This window comes from Stomoxys calcitrans, chromosome 4 (assembly GCF_963082655.1).
Source record: "Stomoxys calcitrans chromosome 4, idStoCalc2.1, whole genome shotgun sequence".
Taxonomy (NCBI): domain Eukaryota; kingdom Metazoa; phylum Arthropoda; class Insecta; order Diptera; family Muscidae; genus Stomoxys; species Stomoxys calcitrans.
The window spans coordinates 22,856,430-22,873,594 of NC_081555.1; the positions used below are offsets into that span (position 1 = coordinate 22,856,430).

Consider the following 17,165-nt stretch of genomic DNA (forward strand, 5'->3'; position numbering starts at 1 on the left):
CAAATCAAGCTTAAGTAAGTGTCCAGAATGTCAGGGCGAATGGAATTTTCTTTGCACAGTTTACAAATGTTGACATATCAAGTCCCCAAAAAGATGTTTTGTTGTACCAATTCGCCGATGCGACCACCTTGTTTACACTGTTCATTAAATCCGGATTAAAGGCTCTCTTCAGCTGATTTTATAAAGGGAAAACAGATGATCGAGCCATTAAATCCGGATTTAAAGAGCTGTGTAAACGAGGTTTAAAATTAAAAAGATTTCGACTTTGGCGCTTGAACATGAGCGTCATTCAGTCGTGCCACATGTAGATAGTGTTTTTGATCGTGAAAGTTAAAAATTGTTTAACTTTTGCGTGTTGATTTTTTGGCATTTATTTGCCGAATTGTATTTTTCAACACAATACTTATTCTGTTTTTATATTTTATATGACCCGAAAAAAGAGTCATATAAAACAAAAAGTAAAATAAAATAAACTTAACAAAAATAAAAAATAAAATAAGAAAACAAATTAAATTTTTTTAATATATAAAAGAAACAGTTTGAAAGAAACAAAATAAAATAATAAACTTAATTTATATAAAGATATAAAATAAACCAAAATAAAATACTGAAAAATATATGTTTAAAAAAATTAAATAAAAAATACTGCTACATCAAATAAAACAATACCTATATAAAAAAAAAAACAAAACATGTAAAAAAGCATTAAGTTTGATCAAGCTGAAATTTCGATAACCACCACCTCAGCTATATTTACATATAAACAACATTTCGTCAAAATGTGCACCTTCGATCAGGAGATCGGCCTATAAATAATTCACAACAGTGAATTGTTTCAGTTGGCATCCACTGTTTATTTATATCTGACACCTGAGCTAAATAAAACTACCGTAATTGCGTAAAGTTTTCGTTTTTTACGTTTGTGTACGTTTGCGACTAATTATCCTTTATAACAAAAAAAACATTTGATGATGGATAAGTGTTTTATTGTTGTCATGTAAACATATGGCGATACTCATTACTTGTCAGTGTTGTTAGATTAGGAGAAAATTGCCCCAAATAGGGGATTTTTTGTCGTGATTGGGGAAAAAATTTTCACTTGTGGGATAAGGGGATTTTGATGGGGAAAAACGTAAAAATCGGGGATTTTCTAGGGGAAATTCCATCAGCATAGTTTTAAAATTAATTTTCTTGAGCAAAGGAATTTTCTTTGTGTTTAGTGCTGTTCAATAACCTTGCGTTAGGTGTGATTTAATAGAAAGCATTTTCGTCTGCACTGGTATTTACTGTAGGAACGTATCTTCCGAGATTAGAAAATGTACATGAATATCGACATTAGCTTTAGTCTATCAATAGGCGTGGGCTTTTCTCCATCGTACTGGAAATGCTGGAAATTTAAGGTCGGCAAAGGTCTCGCCATCCAAACTACAAAGATAACTTTTCATACCCACCACCATACATTGGTGTGCGACCCCTTAAGGTATATACATTCTTGATAGTTTTACATTCTAAGTTGATCGATCCATGTCCGTACCTCCGTCCGTCTGTCGAAATCACGATAGTGAGCTATCTCCTTAAAATTTTGGCCCATTTGCAAATGGGCTTTCATATAAAGAGGACCTTCGACTTGACTCATAAACACCTAGAAACTGCAATTTTTATCCGATTGGGCTGAAATGCACGTATGTTCTGTTATGACGTCTAACAATCGTGTCAAGTATGGTACAAATGGATTTATTATCTAATATAGAAGCTTCCATATGCAAATGCAAAGTTGCCCATGAATATTCCATTAAGGAACAGGGGCAATGTCTGCCCTGTCATCAAGCTAATCGTTCTTTTACCAACTGACGCAAAGAAATTTATGTGCGTATGTGTATACGTGAGCGTACATGAGCAGAGAATATGCGAGAAAAAAGATAACAACAAAAAGAATGCAAACAAAAATCTGTCATCTTAATACCATCAAACCTGGACAGCTGTTAACGGATGTTCGCGTGGGACCACCTTTTTAAATCTGCCTTGGGCTGGTGCTGTGTTCGTTTCACCGTTGAAAACCCATTTTTTCGCGATTACTTTTTTTGAAAGATTACGAAAATAACAATGATAAAATAACAATTTTATTAAAATTTTACCATAAGTAATGAGGGAATGCCCTACAGAACAAAACCAGCAAGTTTTTTTGCTTTAAAATCTATTATCACAAAAAAGTAATCTGCAAAAATATCGCGAAAAACTAATATAGCACCAGCTTTAAGAAGGAAAAACTTAAAATGCACCAATCCTTTGATTATGGAAATAAAACTTTGTTTTTTTTTATAAACAAATATTATCTGTATATATTCTTTATTCTTATTCTTATTCTTCTTTATGGGATTTTCTTAGGGGGAAAAACATTAGCTCTGTTCGCGTACTTTTCCAGTAAAAATTTGCAGGAGAGTAAGAGCCATTTTACTCTCTTTAAAAAATTTGCAAGCAAAAGTATCCGAACGACTTCCAGTGAAAATTTGCAGAACAACAGCTGACTTTTGTTTTGGTTGGTTTTTTATTTGCTTGCTTACTATATTTGTAAGGTATTTTCCTTAGGTAAACGTCCATTTATTGGCCCTAGAGTAACAAGATTAGAAGGGGAGCCATTCGTAGTATCCGCCGCTAGACAGCCATCACGAATGTCATTCGTGGCGCCAAGTCCCGCAAGGCGCAGGTCCCAGACGGATTCTCTACACTGATGCTGAAAAATCTGGATCTGCCTGGAGTCGAGTATCCTAGAACTGTCTGAACACTATTATAGTACCCGATGTTTGGGAGATTGACAGTGTGATGCCGCTACTGAATCATGGAAAGGACACGAGCACGGAGAAGTCGTACAGACCGATCTGTCTTCTCTCATCAGTAGCCAAGACGCATGAGGGACTACTCCTTGCAATTCTCCCGTTGGACAATTTCCATTCGCCGAACATTAGCATGCATTTCGAGGGCTGCATAGAACTACAACTGCTTTACATGCCATCACCGTACACAAAAGTAGAAACAAAGTCCCTTGATGGCAGCATTTGGTGTGCTGACAACGGAACCTTGGACTAATCACCTAATGCTTGTGGATATTGTGACTAGACACTGATGTGAGGCTAAGTGAGCTTTCTATATGGTGATGTGGCGGCTACGGACACTCGTTTATCACTGAAGATATCTGTATCCGTTCACAATAGGCAGACTAATTTGCAATAAGTTTTTCTTATCCCACTTTGCGTCACTTGCTTAACTGCCCAGCCAGACCCAATCAATCCCATGGCAGCATCTTCCCTGGCAGGATACAATGTTTTAATTTTTCAAGATTTTCCCAAATATTTTCGCAAATTTTGCACTTACCTTCTAATGTATTTAGAACAACCGACCTGAGGTTAAATCGCAACTTCATTTGGCGAGTTTCATGTACTTAAATTTTCATTTTATTTTTAATTGTATTTTCATGTAACGGTTGCTTTTCATAAAACAGCTGACCTTTAAAAAACATCTGCTCAAAGTTGCAAATTTCTGCTGGCAAAAAAGTCCCAGTAGAAATTTGCAGGTTCTCTTTTTTCGAACTTTCAAACTTAGCTCTCTCTCGCGCTCTCTTCTACTTGCAAATAAAGTACGCGAACGACTTCTAGTTAAAATTTGTGCAAATTTGCACAAATTTTTGAGTTCCCGAACAAAGCTATTTAATTGGGAATTTTTCGTGAAGTTTGTTTGGAATTTTGGGGATCTGCCCCAAAAAAATCTGGCAACCGCGTTACTTATTAACTTGTTGAGGTTTTGCTTTTATCATTTGAAATTATTAAGGAAAAGAGTTTCTAAAGGGATTTTTTACAATACAAGTGTTATTTAAGAAGTGTGTTAATAGTTAATTTATTAAAATAATGCGCAAAGTGTTGGTTACCGGTGGCACTGGTCTAGTGGGCAAGGCTTTACAGCAAATCACCTCGGAAGAGGATGTGGAAAGTTGGTATTTTGCTGGATCTAAGGATGGTGATTTAAAAGATTTAAATGCCACTAAGGCTTTGTTTGAGAAGGTGCAACCAACGCATGTCATACATCTTGCGGCCATGGTTGGTGGCTTATTTCACAATATGAATAATAATTTGGATTTTTTGGTAAGTTGTGACATCAGCAGTTGCAGTTGCTAAATTCATTTATTTTAATATTATAAACCATCCGTTTTGATCTGGACTTCGGTTAATAACTCAATTTTTTCTAGCCACTATGATTTTAACTGGAAAACTAAAGTGAATGGGAAAATAGTTTTTCATCAAAATAAACCTTCCATTTATATTTTGCCGAAATAGAAATTCCCTATGGTCCGATCTGGACCACATTTGACAAGAATGGGAAGGGGTCTACCAGAACACGCTGTGCCAAATTTCATCGGATTCGGGTAATAAAAGGGTCAAAGGGCAGCTATATCCAAATATAGTCCGATCTGAACCACACTTCACAGAAATGGGTAGGGGTCTACCAAAATTCACTGTGCCAAATTTTATCGAAATCGGATGAAAAATTACCAATCTATTGCCTCAAGACTCTTAGTCTGGGAATCGGTTTGTATAGTGGCTATATCTATAACTAAAATCCGATTTTATGAGATCAGAAGATCAAGTTTATACACAAAGAATACGAAAACACCAAAAATTGTTTGGAAAATATTTTAATATCCAAGATATCTGGAAAATTATAAATACCCAGCTTTTGTGTATAAATGGGTAAATACCCAAGTATTTCCCAATTTACTGGGTAAATGCCTATTGGGTATTTACCCATCTCCTATCTCTATATATTGGCTCACTTAACAAATTTTATTGAACCCTGTGGTGCGTTTATCTATGACTTTAAGCTAAGTAATGATTGCACGTTAACATTGATAAACTTCAAGCTCAATGGTGCAGAACCTTTGATTAAATTGTGGGGATAAGACTTCTTGGTTTCTTAAAAGAGGGAAAACTGATTTTGCTTCTGTAGTCGTTTTCAAATTATCCTTTATGATCACTTTGAATTTAATTAAATAATGTTTTTCCTTTTTGGTTCTAGCGTATAAATCTCCAAATCAATGACAATGTTCTGCAAACGGCACATGAGCATGGTTGTCTGAAGGTTATTTCATGCTTAAGCACCTGTATTTTTCCCGATAAAACCACATACCCAATTGACGAGACCATGGTACACAATGGACCACCACATACTTCCAATTATGGTTATTCCTATGCCAAGCGTTTAATCGATGTGCAAAATCACGCTTATCATGATAAATATGGCTGCATGTTTACTTCCATCATTCCATGCAATATATTTGGTCCCAATGATAATTATAAGCACGACGTTAGCCATGTTATACCAGGCATGATTTATAGAATGCATAAATTGCTCAATGAAAATCCCCAAGTAGCACAAGAGGACAAGGTATTCACTGTCTATGGTTCAGGAAAGCCATTGCGTCAATTTATCTATAGCCTTGATCTAGCTAAGCTTATAGTATGGGTATTGAGAAATTATGAAAGTGTTGAGCCCATTATTTTAAGTGTAGATGAGGAGCAAGAAGTCTCAATATTCCAGGTTGCTCAGGCGATAGCACAGGCCTTTAATTTTAGGGGAAAAATTGAATGTGATACCAGCAAAGCTGATGGACAATACAAGAAAACCGCCTCAAATAAGAAGCTACGCTCATTTTTACCCAATTTTCAGTTTACAGATTTTGATAAGGCCATCAAAGTTTCAGTGGATTGGTATATACAGCATTATGATGAGGCAAGAAAATGAAAAGTACTTAGTAAACTTTTGAGGTTCCTTTTCCGGAATCGCTTTATAGTGAGCCCGTGGTTTGAGATTAGTATAACTCTTAAACCGCGTTTACACTGCTCTTTAAATCCGGATTTATTGGCTCGAACATCTGTTTTCCCTCTATAAAATCAGCTGACGAGAGCCTTAAATCAGGATTTAATGAGGAGTGTATACGGGGTTTTACAGCTTTACTCGCAATAATTTATAGAAATCTATAAAATCTACAATTCAATAAAGTTTTTCTAACACAAAATTTAAATATGAACACAAAAAACACTTAGGTTCATATATATTCTATTGTTATGTAAAAATAAAACATTTTTTATAAAATAACTCACGTTTTTCTGGGAAAGGAAATAAGAACATAAAAAAATAAGGTGGAAAATAAAAAAAAAAACGTTTCTACAGCGACGGTTTTTATGCACCGAAATGAACCAGCTCTGCTTAAGAAGCACTGTATGTCCTGGCGTGGGTTTAGATTAAGAAGATGAGTTCACACGGATACCAATCCGGCCCATTGTGACACTTTAGTAGCAAAGAGAAAAAACAAGTAAAAGCGTGCTAAGTTAGGGCGGGCCGAATATTATGTACCCTCCACCATGGATCGTATTTGTCAAGTTCTTTGAATGACTTTCAAATATATATGAGTTATATCAAGTTTTTGACCGATATGAACCGTACTTGTCACGGCTGCTAGAAATATAGAAAACAATTTCAGCCAAATCGGATAAGAATTGCGCCCTCTGGAGGCTCAATTAGTCAAACTGGGAGATCGATTTATATGGCGGCTATATCGGGTTATCAACCGATTTAAACCATACTTGGCACAGTTGTTGAAAATCATGCCAGCCAAATCGAATAAGAATTGCGCCCTCTAGAAAGTCAAGAGTCAAGATCGTTGTTGTTGTAGCAGTGTGTTGTACACCGAGACGGCAGCCCTTGCCGATGGAGGATTCCATCGGGTCAATCCGGTACGTACAACCGGCTGCCATGGGATTGAGTCAAGATCGTAATTTGCATACGCAAAATTTTAACCAAATTGTACAAAAATTGCGCCCCTAAAAGCCCAAGATGTCTTATCGGGAGGTCGGTTTGTAAAACGCCACGTGCAAAATTCCTGCAAAATTTCGAATTAAAATTGCGCCCTCTAAAAGGTAAAGCCCCAGATAGGTTTATATGGCAGCTATAACAAAACATGGACCGATTTGGCACATATACAATCCAAACTGACCTACGGAAATAAGAAGTATTTGTGCAAAATTTCAAGCGCCTAGCTTTACTCCTTCGAAAGTTACGCCACATTGTATTTACTTGCCTGGAGCATCGCTCTACATTTAAAAAAAAAAAAACCAACACCTTTCACGAGCCATTATAACGATGGTATGTAGATGAAGGTTTGGGCATCATAAGATCGAATCCCACTTTGCCAGAGTAAACCGCTATGCGAATGTGGCGCTATCCAGACCATTGACCACCTGACAATTTGCAGACCCAGCCTTAATGCGCAACGAAGGGATCAACTCATCACGGTGTTGCAACGCCTCAGAGTCATATTACACAGATGTGGGCATTCAAGTTTAACGGAATTTAAATTACAAATCTATTTTGCGTGCGAAGGTATTATGGACAACCCTTATTTTTATGAAGAACCCAACAAGGTGTCAAATAGGCCACCCTAAGGATTGCAAAAACCTCAGCCTGAAAGAACCCATCCAGATATCTATTTGATTCCCTAGTTCCTTGGAACAAACCCCCTGCCCGGTTGTCAATCCGGTACGTGCAACTGGTTGCCATGGAATTGTGCAATGCTGGTGACATTATGAGGTTCTATTCAATTTAAAAAACTTTTTCTCAAAAAAGTGTCGCCCTGCGTCAAGCCGTTCGTAATCGGCAATAAAAAGGATCGCTTAGCATTCAATTTAAAACTTGAATCAATCAGCATTCATTGATATGTGCGAAGTTTAGCCCCCTGTTCTTCAACTGAATGTTCGTGGACATTTACCCTGGTGGATTTCCACCTGTTTCCTTCATTTTCTTTCTTCTTTTCTTTTTTCTGTAGACCCCAAAATCTTGGAGTGAAATAGACCTCAGACCCCCTGCTCTTCAAGACTTATTTTTGAAAAAAAAAATTTTTTTCAGTTAAATTTGAATTAATTTATTTACCATAATACTACATTTCATTTACTTCCCAACAGAAACCTTAATCTCTTCGCTGCATTCCTTTGATGAATTTCGTCCATGTGTTTTCATATGCTGACTTAGACCAACTTTCAGCTTAAAGGCTTTGCCACACAGCGAACAAGCATGTCGTCGTACATCCTCATGTATCACTTGATGCTGCTGCAATGTTTTCTTCATTATAAAGGCCTTGCCACATGTTTTACATACAAATTCTCGTATTTGCTTATGCGACCTTACGTGATCATCCAGTTTGGCTTTGCTATAAAATCCCTTGGAGCAGGTGGCACAAGTGTGTAAATATTTCTTTTCATGACTACGCTTGTGGGTGGCAAAGGTTTGTATGTGACGAAATGAAACTCCACATATCTCACAGCAGAAAGGTTTAGCACCGGTATGAAAACGCATATGAATTTTTAATTCATATGGATTTATAAATTTCTTGCCACATTCTTTGCATTCTTCCACCATATCGTCCATATGTCTTCTAGCGTGTAGTATATAGGTGGCCAATACTTTGAAATCCTTGCCGCATAAGGAACATTTCAATGGCATAGTACCATCATGCCGGGATTTGTGGACTTTGAAATTTAATGGATTTTTTAATTCAACACTACAAACAGGACATCTGAAAGGTCCGACATGTGACTTCAAGAACATCATGTGTTTAGCAAGGCCATGCTGGGGTATTTTAGATTCTTCGTTTCTAAACCAACTACGTTTTTCTTTGGCAAATCGATTGTGTATGTAAAGCAGATAATTTTTCAAACTTTCTATGTCTATGTTTACATTTATTTCCTTATTTACGCTAATCAGCATCTGATCCAAGGCCTCTTGGCGTTTGTTTTTGCAACAAATTTCTATTAAATCACTATTCCATAAAAAGGGGAAACGTTCATAGATGACCAATAATTGAATCAACTGTTTGGATTTCAGATCAATTTGATGAGAGTTAAGTTTTTCAGAGGTTTTAGTTTCCAGTGTTTGCTCACACCTTACCAGAGTAGTTTCACAGTTGTTCATTTCTTCTGGAAACTTGTTGCGCATATATGCAGCAATGCGTGCTATTTGTTTATTGGTTAATTGTAAATTGTTTTTGCTTTTTAATTCTTTTCTTATTTTTGTTAAAACATTTTGCTGGAGTTTCTTCTGTCCTGGGCCTGACTGATTTTTAAAGGCTTCCACAAATGAAAGCCTATTTTTATTGGATTTTAGAAAATTTTGTATAAACTGATTCGATTCCATATCTTCAGTGAGCTGAAACGGAAAAATTTATTAATAAAGGTTTTAACAAATAGAAATTTCAAAAAATTTAGAAAATTTAAATTTTTCAATTTTTTTTTTTGGCAAAATTTGTTTTTTTATTTTACACTGAAGCGGCAACTCTTAACCGTTTAAGAACAACATCAGGTTAAACTGGTATGTGGAACCGGCTGTCATGGGAATGGCTTTATGTGGTCGCAGTTGGTAATTATAGTGTGCCTTTACGATTGGCATGTATAGTAACAGGATTGGATTTGCTCTTAAGCTTACCTCTCCATCCCTTTCATTTTCATCCAAATTTGTTGCATCTACATAAATAGACTCATTCACATGTATCTCATTGGCTGTTTCTGAATTCGGTTTCGACTGTTCTCCAAATTCTTCTTCCCATAAATTACTATCATCCTCTGCCATTTCAGCTTCATCATCGGATAAGTGGCTTTTGATAACATTCAGAGGGTCCTTATAGGAAAATATTAAAAAAATGCACAGTGGGCGTCAACATTCCAATTGTTTTGTACTTCTTACCCCTTTCTCGATGTCTTTGTTATTGTAGTATTGTACAACATTTATAGCTGTTGTCACATCTTCTCCTTCATCAATTTCATAATTGCCATCATCGATTTTAATTTCCTCCTCTAATATGTGGTCTTGGTTGATGTCTGTATTGATCTCACATTCGTGGCAAGGGAAAACAAATGACTCCAGCAGCATGAAAACATGCTCGACACAATGGGCACACTTAAGTTTTAGTATGTATTGGGATTTGGTATCTGTGGCTGGAGGAGACCTGAGGATCTCACCAATTCTTATATAGTTACTGTAGTCGCCCATGCTATCTTAGGTTATTTAATTCTAAACTTATTATGCAGCTGATTTTAATTTAGTAGCAAACACCATATACGAAAATCCTAAAATCTTTGTTTGGCTCTGGGTATGTTCAGTTAATGTTTGTTTATATTTTTTCATTCTGATAAGCAAGAGAGCTAGGCAAATTTATGCAAGGTAAAGTCCAAAGATTTTAGGAATTTTACACGATATACAAACTGCTTGATCTTCCTAAAGACGCTATTACACGGCATGTAGATGTCTTCTGACATGTCAATTTTTGTATTCACATGGAATTGAAAATGGTTTTGTCAAAATTGTCAATTTACATATGATTCATCATTATTGCTATAACATCTGTAAGTTATTTTCATATGACATGACTTAAAAATTTTAGCAAAAGCTGATTTTTATGCACAAATATTGTTAAAATTGTGAGAAAGCTGATTAAATTTTAAATATGTGAAAACAATTTAATTTGGGGTTGGTTTCATTCGTCTGACAACAACAACGTCTGATTTCTAAATGCGTTTTTGTCAGAAGAAATAGAGCACCGTCCTAATTGACAAAAATAACAATGCTATTTTGAAAACTGTTTTTCATATGTTAGTTTCGTTTGTGTCACATAACATGTACAAATCTACATGTGCTAAATTTGACATGTCATAAGACAAATGCATGCTGTGTAATCATGGCGAAACAATTAAAGGTGGTCTCATTCGTACAACAACCACAGATCATATGGTGCAATCCGCCAACTTGCCATCAAGCTGATTGACGTTCTGCCAACACATACAAATAATAGACGTTCAATTGTGTTGAAAAATTTGTAAAATATACATATAAAAATTTTCTTTATCTTTTGGCACCATTTATAGCAAGTTTACATGTCTAGTTTTTATGTAATGAAAAAATTTCAGAATGTAAACATCATACCACAAGTAAAAAACGGGGAACTTACAATAGAAAAACAGCTTTCAATGTTGTTGTTTCTAAATGGAAGACGAAAAGCTCGTCTCCAAAACAAAATCCACCATATGTGTGGTGGTCATGTTGACGTCGGCAGGCGGAGCTTGCCACGTTGACAAGGGAATACAATTAATGCAAAAGCCATAGAGGGAAGTTGGAGTCTGTTTGAAGAGATATTGCTCAGTGAAAGGCTTACAGCGAACAGTCTGGTAGTAGTAGTTGAGATTTCACATAGGATTTGTGCTTATGGTCTCAACTATAAGTGCTACGAACAACATGCTGTAAACTGTAGGCCGGTCTAACGGACGGACATAGTTCACGATGGTGCCGATGAGATAATGAAACCCAATTATCGAAACGCGTCCACCAGTCGGGTGACATGTGTGCTGCCTTGTCTGAGGAACTGGCAATTTCTTTACTTCAAGACTTAATTATCAATCTCTCCTTTGGATGTTGCATTCGCTTGGTCATTAAGCTCGACTTGAAAGACAATGAACCAAAAAAAGTAAAAAATGTCAGTTTCACACATGTTTGAACCTAAATTGTGGGTTTATTAGAAAAGAAAACCAAATTCCTTAAATCTTTGGTTAAGACTAATACGGATTTAAAAAGGTGGTCTCACGTGAACAGCCGGCCGAGAACATATACAAAATCAGAGTTACACTAATCACTGATTTTGACAATAGTGCTCTCAATATTTTGTTGTTGGTTAGTTGTTCCACTACCTGGAAATGAATATATCTTGCCTTGGACTCACAACTAGCAATATTTTTTGACGCCGCTAAAGAAAATCTATCGTGACTTTGTTCTCTGGCGCTGGGGGGTAAATAAATATCAGCTGTTTAACTAAGTTGTACCTCCAAATTCCTTGTTTAAACCTTTTTATTTGGAAAATCTAATCAAAGCGTATATACCTGATTCCGATTCCATAATTTAGCTGTCTACAACATTTAATGCTGCTATTTTGTTGTGTGCCCACAGTAATATTTGCTAGTAATGGAAGATAGTGATATTGGTGTTTTCATCCGAAGGGGTGGCATACTTTTGGCTCCTTTAGCCAAATATTATAATCATAAATATCAGTATATATTAAAATGTGACCAGTGTGATGAAATATGTTTTACCATTGATACATTTGTACTTCATTGCCTTGATCACGATGAATACCTAAAGGCAGAAACAAAGGTGAGTCGCCGAAAAGCTGCACACCCAACAGGAGAGCACGAAGAAGAAAAGGACGAGGTATGTATGTGTGTATAGTATGTTGTATTGTGTTATTGTATTTTTCATTAATTAGCCGTTAGAAAAAATCTAGTATCTCTGTAACTGGTGCTTCTAAAAGGGTTTCTGACTGGACAGATGAACATGTGAGGCATTTTGTGTGGTCGCTGGTTTCAACTAGGCACATATTCAGCTTCAATTCCAAACTAATAAATTTCTTTGGCATGTCGTGCACCATCAACTTCATCAAATGCTGTGGACGGTTGATGGTCTCCAAAACCGGCATTCACTAGGTAGTTTGTTGTTGTTGTAGCCACGTACTTCGATACATATACGCCTTCGCTGGGCAACTCTGCAGATGTACGCCGCTGGTTCATCCGCTACCTCATCCTCATGAATGTTGCTTTGATCTGCTTATTATAACTATGTGGGTTTGCAAATAATTTATAACTTTGTGAATGTGACCATCACTGATCTAGAGGCTTTCTCTTTTTCATGCCTGAACCTATCGATCTAAATCATGAAGTTCTAACCAGACATGTATGGGTGTTGATTGCCTATCCAGTAGATAGTGATGATGTTGTTGTAGCAACACATTTGTTGTTGTAGTAGTGTGTTGTGTTCTATCTTTCGTCTGCTTGATTCTGTTAGTGTCCGGATCCAGGAACTCTGCGACTAAGATGGTGTGCATCCAGAGGGATCTGGGTCTGAGACGAGTCCGGGTCTGGCTGGGCAGTTTAACAGGTGCCGGATCGTTATTGAGCCAGAACAATGCCGTCTGGAGGCGGTGGAACGGAGGATAGGTAGAGGTTAAACATTGCCACTAGGACCGTCCTATCACATGGCCTGGGCTGATTGAAGCCATGGCAAATGTGTGCGGCGATGGCATGCAGAGCAGTTGTTGTGCTATCCAGTCTTCGAAATCCATTCTGATGCTCGGCGAATGGAAATTCTCCAAAGAGGCTAGGGAGGATTAGTCCCTCAAACGTCTTGGTTCGGTCTGTACTAGTTCGTTCGGTCTGTACTACTCCCCCCGGATCCTTTCCATGCTTCAGTAGCGGGATCACTCTGCTTATCTTCCAAACATCGGATACTATAAGAGTGTTTAAAGACAGGTTGAGGACAGTCGAAAGGTACTCGACTGCAGGTTGATTCAGATTCTTCAATATCAGTGTAGAGATTCCGTCAGGGCACAACGACTTGGATGACATTCGCAACTTCGTCCACGGTAAATTGTGATGGCTGCTCTTCGGCTTGGAGACCACGAATACGACAAACGGATTAGATCAGTTAAATCGCCCGAAGTGACAGGTCCTGTCGTCCCGTCAACCGGGGTTCGAGAGTGACTTAACAGTAGACCACAGCTTGCCTAAACCTGTACCTAAGTTGCTTTGCCCGGAGCGTTCCAGCCACAAATTCCGCTTATGTTCGTTGCCTACCCTGTTAAGATTCAGCGCGCTGATTCTGGGGTTAGTGTGGTCCGTGCAACGAATTCCACCACGCTTGTCTGCGAGTACCACTACCTGAAGCGGGAAATTGAGGCGCACTTGGGTATTCGACCAGCTGGTATTAAGAAAGCGGCTGCTGCGCTAATGATGTCTCGGAATTTATTCTCGGAAATTAGCACATTTGAGGTGTGTCTGTTCACTGAAGCGGCGATTGGTGAAGTCTCTGAAGCCGACCCAATCGGCCTTCTTTTGATTGACAAACGTTCGGCGCTCAGAGGTTATGAAGTCTTGAGGTCGGTCGACGGGGAGAATTATGGGGAGGTGGTCTGACCCCAAAGAGATGACGGCTTGCCAGGATACATCACTAAGGAAATCAGGGGATGCAATGGAAGTGTCTGGCGAACTGCTGCATCTCCTCGTTATCCTAGTGGGGGCATCCTCATTCACCGTGCAAAACGTGGAGCCGTCAATTTGCTCTGCCAAAGCCATGCCACGCTGGTGAAATGTGATGCGCAGTCCCCTGGAACCAGACGATTATGGCAAGATAGTGACCCACTTATGTCGGGGTTGTAAGCTTGGTCATTAGTCTGGACACAGCGACCAATCGGCGGTATGTACACGTTATATAGCTCTACCTTGGCAATACCGGATCTGACTGTTATCCCCATGTAAGGTTCAATCAAGCTAGGCGCAGGCGAGAGGGGTCTATACTGCATGGAATGGTCTATCACGAAGTCCAATACCCCACCTCCATTCCTTAAGCGATCCGTGTTTCCGTGACAACTGTCCAAGTTGCAGATCTTGGTCAACTTTATCTTCTGGATCGCTGCAACCAATATGTTCTTCCGACTCATAACCGCCAATAGCTCGTCTTGTCCGAAAAAGTATTATAGGCAATCAGTATTTATGCAAGAGCCGGTGTCGACCGGCCTCTTCGAGACACTCTCCACTTGATATCGCTGATTGCCCGCCACTGTAATTATAGTTACTGCGTATGAAGTTACTGTAATTTCGCAACCTGTGGACGCGCCCGATAGCTCTCAACTGAGCTTATCGTGATGACAATGAAAACCACACAAATCGACACTCAGAGCTCCAAATGGCCTGGTCCTCATAGCCATCCCATTTGGTATATGTGGCAAGTGGACCGACTCTGCAGGGTCTTTAAGACGACTAACTTGATCACAAACTCCATCTGCATTTGATTTTAGTGCCTTTTTTTCTTGTACAAAATAAGAATTTGTTCCAGATTAGGATTTAGATTGCGGCTTGGTGATTTTTTTTGGCTGTTGCAATTGACCACCCCTGATGTTAACGTCTTCTTTCAGGATCCCTTGAAATTCATAAAACATAATAGCGATTACGAAGATGAGCGTATGTCTGATAACGATGATACCGAAGTAACCGAATATGTATTTGAGACTGAAATTGATGATGAGTCGAATGATGACCTTGATATGTCACTTGTAAAAGAGGAGGAACTTATCACAGACTCCAAGAGTTTGCTGCATGATGAAGAACATGAAAGTCAGGAACAATATGAAAATCAAAAGGAACATGAAAATGATGAAGAATATGAAAATGATGAAGAGCATGAAAATGATGAAGAACATGAAAATGATGAAGAGTATGAAAATGATGAAGAACATGAAAATTATGAAGAATATGGAAAACAGCAAGACCATGACAATGATGGAAAACAGGAAATTGATGAAGAATCTCAAGATGAACATACCTATGTCACAAAACGAAGCAGGACCAATGACTACGACGGGGATTATGAAGAACAACTGGTTGACGATGAGGAAGAGGAGCTTTTAGTACCCACGACTCGCAAACGCAGAAAAAAATTTAAAAATACTGACGACGTTGACGATGAACAAGAGAACAAGGTATGTAAATTGACTTTACCCATACCAAAATGCCCATATTTAACGTATTACTTTTTTTAATTGCTACTTTAAGCCTTTGCCTCACAACAAGCAAATACTGATGTTTATACATGACTTTATGAGAAATCAATCACATGTTATAGCTCTACTAGCTGCCTATGAAAAACATCCGCAACTTTGGAAATTTGATAAGTCAGAGCAATTAAAAAAAGAAGATCGAGAACTGCACCTTCGTCAAATAGCTGAAGAAATGGAAAATGCCAATATTCCCATGACCAGCACCATTCAAATCGAAGAAGTACTGCGTTATATACGCAGTTCTTACAGAAATTATATAAATCACTTTGACCCCAGCGACAGAAAGGGAGAAAAACGAAAGCCCCTATGGTATGCCAAATATTTGGAGTTTATGCGACCATGCATAGAGATTACCATTACCAAAATCAATGAGGAGTACCCAAAACTGCGTCCCCAACAAATAGTACGAATATTAGGCATTTATGAGAGATATCCACATCTTTGGAATACTGATCTGGTAGAATATGTGTGCAACAACAAAAGGCGGGAAGCTTTGCAGGAAATGCAGCAATCCATAGAAAAGGAAATGGGCATGAAGGTCGACATAGAGAGTCTTAAACGTTACGTTTACAATGTACACATGCATTGTTCTCGCGAAAAGAGAGTATGCGTGGAGAAGCTTTGCAAGAAGTCAGCTATTTGTAAATATTATAAGCACATGTCATTCCTAGTCGAACATTCCGCTCCATTTTCCTGTTCCGCTTGCGGAAAGAAATTTGGAGGTGCTTTTGTCTTAAAAATACACCATAGTTCTCAGCACGAAAAATTAAATTTGAAACCACTGCAGTGTTCTGTGTGCCACAAAGTGTATAAGACGCATGAACCCTACATAGCTCACGCCAGAAAGCATATGAAAGACTTTAGACATGAGTGTAAGGATTGTGGTAGGCAATTTATAAGGCTGGCTGATTTAAAAATTCACACACGTTACCATACGGGTGAAATGCCATATTGTTGTGAGATTTGCGGTCACAATTTTAGACACGCCCAAGAGCTTAATGTGCATAGAAGACGTCACAACAAAGACTATCGTTACTACTGTCAAGAATGTTCAAAGGGCTTTTATGGCAAGGATATTCTAACGAACCATATGCGAATGAAGCATATAAAAAAACGGGAATTTGTTTGCGATACATGTGGTAAAGGCTTCACCACGAAGACTTATCTAAATCAACACAAAACCATTCATTTGCAGGGCATAAATCATTTGTGTAAGCTGTGTGGCAAAGGTTATAAAAATAAAGCTGGCATCTACCATCACATGAGAACGCATCGTAAAAGAGATGTGTTGACAAAAAAATATCTGGAGGGGGAAGATGAGGAAATATTGAAAGATGTGTAAAACCCTGATGCATGTTTGTTTTTGGGCCAATCGAATAATTTAAATTTTCCGTTGAATAAATTTCTTTTAATGATGATTTTTTAACTTGTAAAAAAATGTAGTTTTGCTATTTTATTTTGTTGGCTTTCTATGTTG

At 37.9% G+C, this 17,165-nt stretch overlaps 2 protein-coding genes across 2 annotated transcripts; one reads left to right on the forward strand and one right to left on the reverse strand.

The window, feature by feature from the left end:
* Positions 1 to 3,726: 3,726 nt before the first annotated feature.
* LOC106084929 (probable GDP-L-fucose synthase) lies at positions 3,727 to 6,144 on the forward strand. The gene is made up of 2 exons (XM_013248901.2): positions 3,727 to 4,133; positions 5,065 to 6,144. Exons 1-2 carry the CDS (start codon positions 3,900 to 3,902, stop codon positions 5,788 to 5,790), a joined length of 960 nt encoding a protein of 319 aa, XP_013104355.2. The 5' UTR covers positions 3,727 to 3,899; the 3' UTR covers positions 5,791 to 6,144.
* A 1,806-nt stretch (positions 6,145 to 7,950) lies between these two features.
* Positions 7,951 to 10,312, reverse strand: LOC106084909 (zinc finger protein 566). The gene is made up of 3 exons (XM_013248879.2): positions 9,781 to 10,312; positions 9,523 to 9,714; positions 7,951 to 9,246 (listed from the first exon to the last, which is right to left on the reverse strand). Exons 1-3 carry the CDS (start codon positions 10,084 to 10,086, stop codon positions 7,993 to 7,995), a joined length of 1,752 nt encoding a protein of 583 aa, XP_013104333.2. The 5' UTR covers positions 10,087 to 10,312; the 3' UTR covers positions 7,951 to 7,992.
* Between the last annotated feature and the right edge of the window lie 6,853 nt (positions 10,313 to 17,165).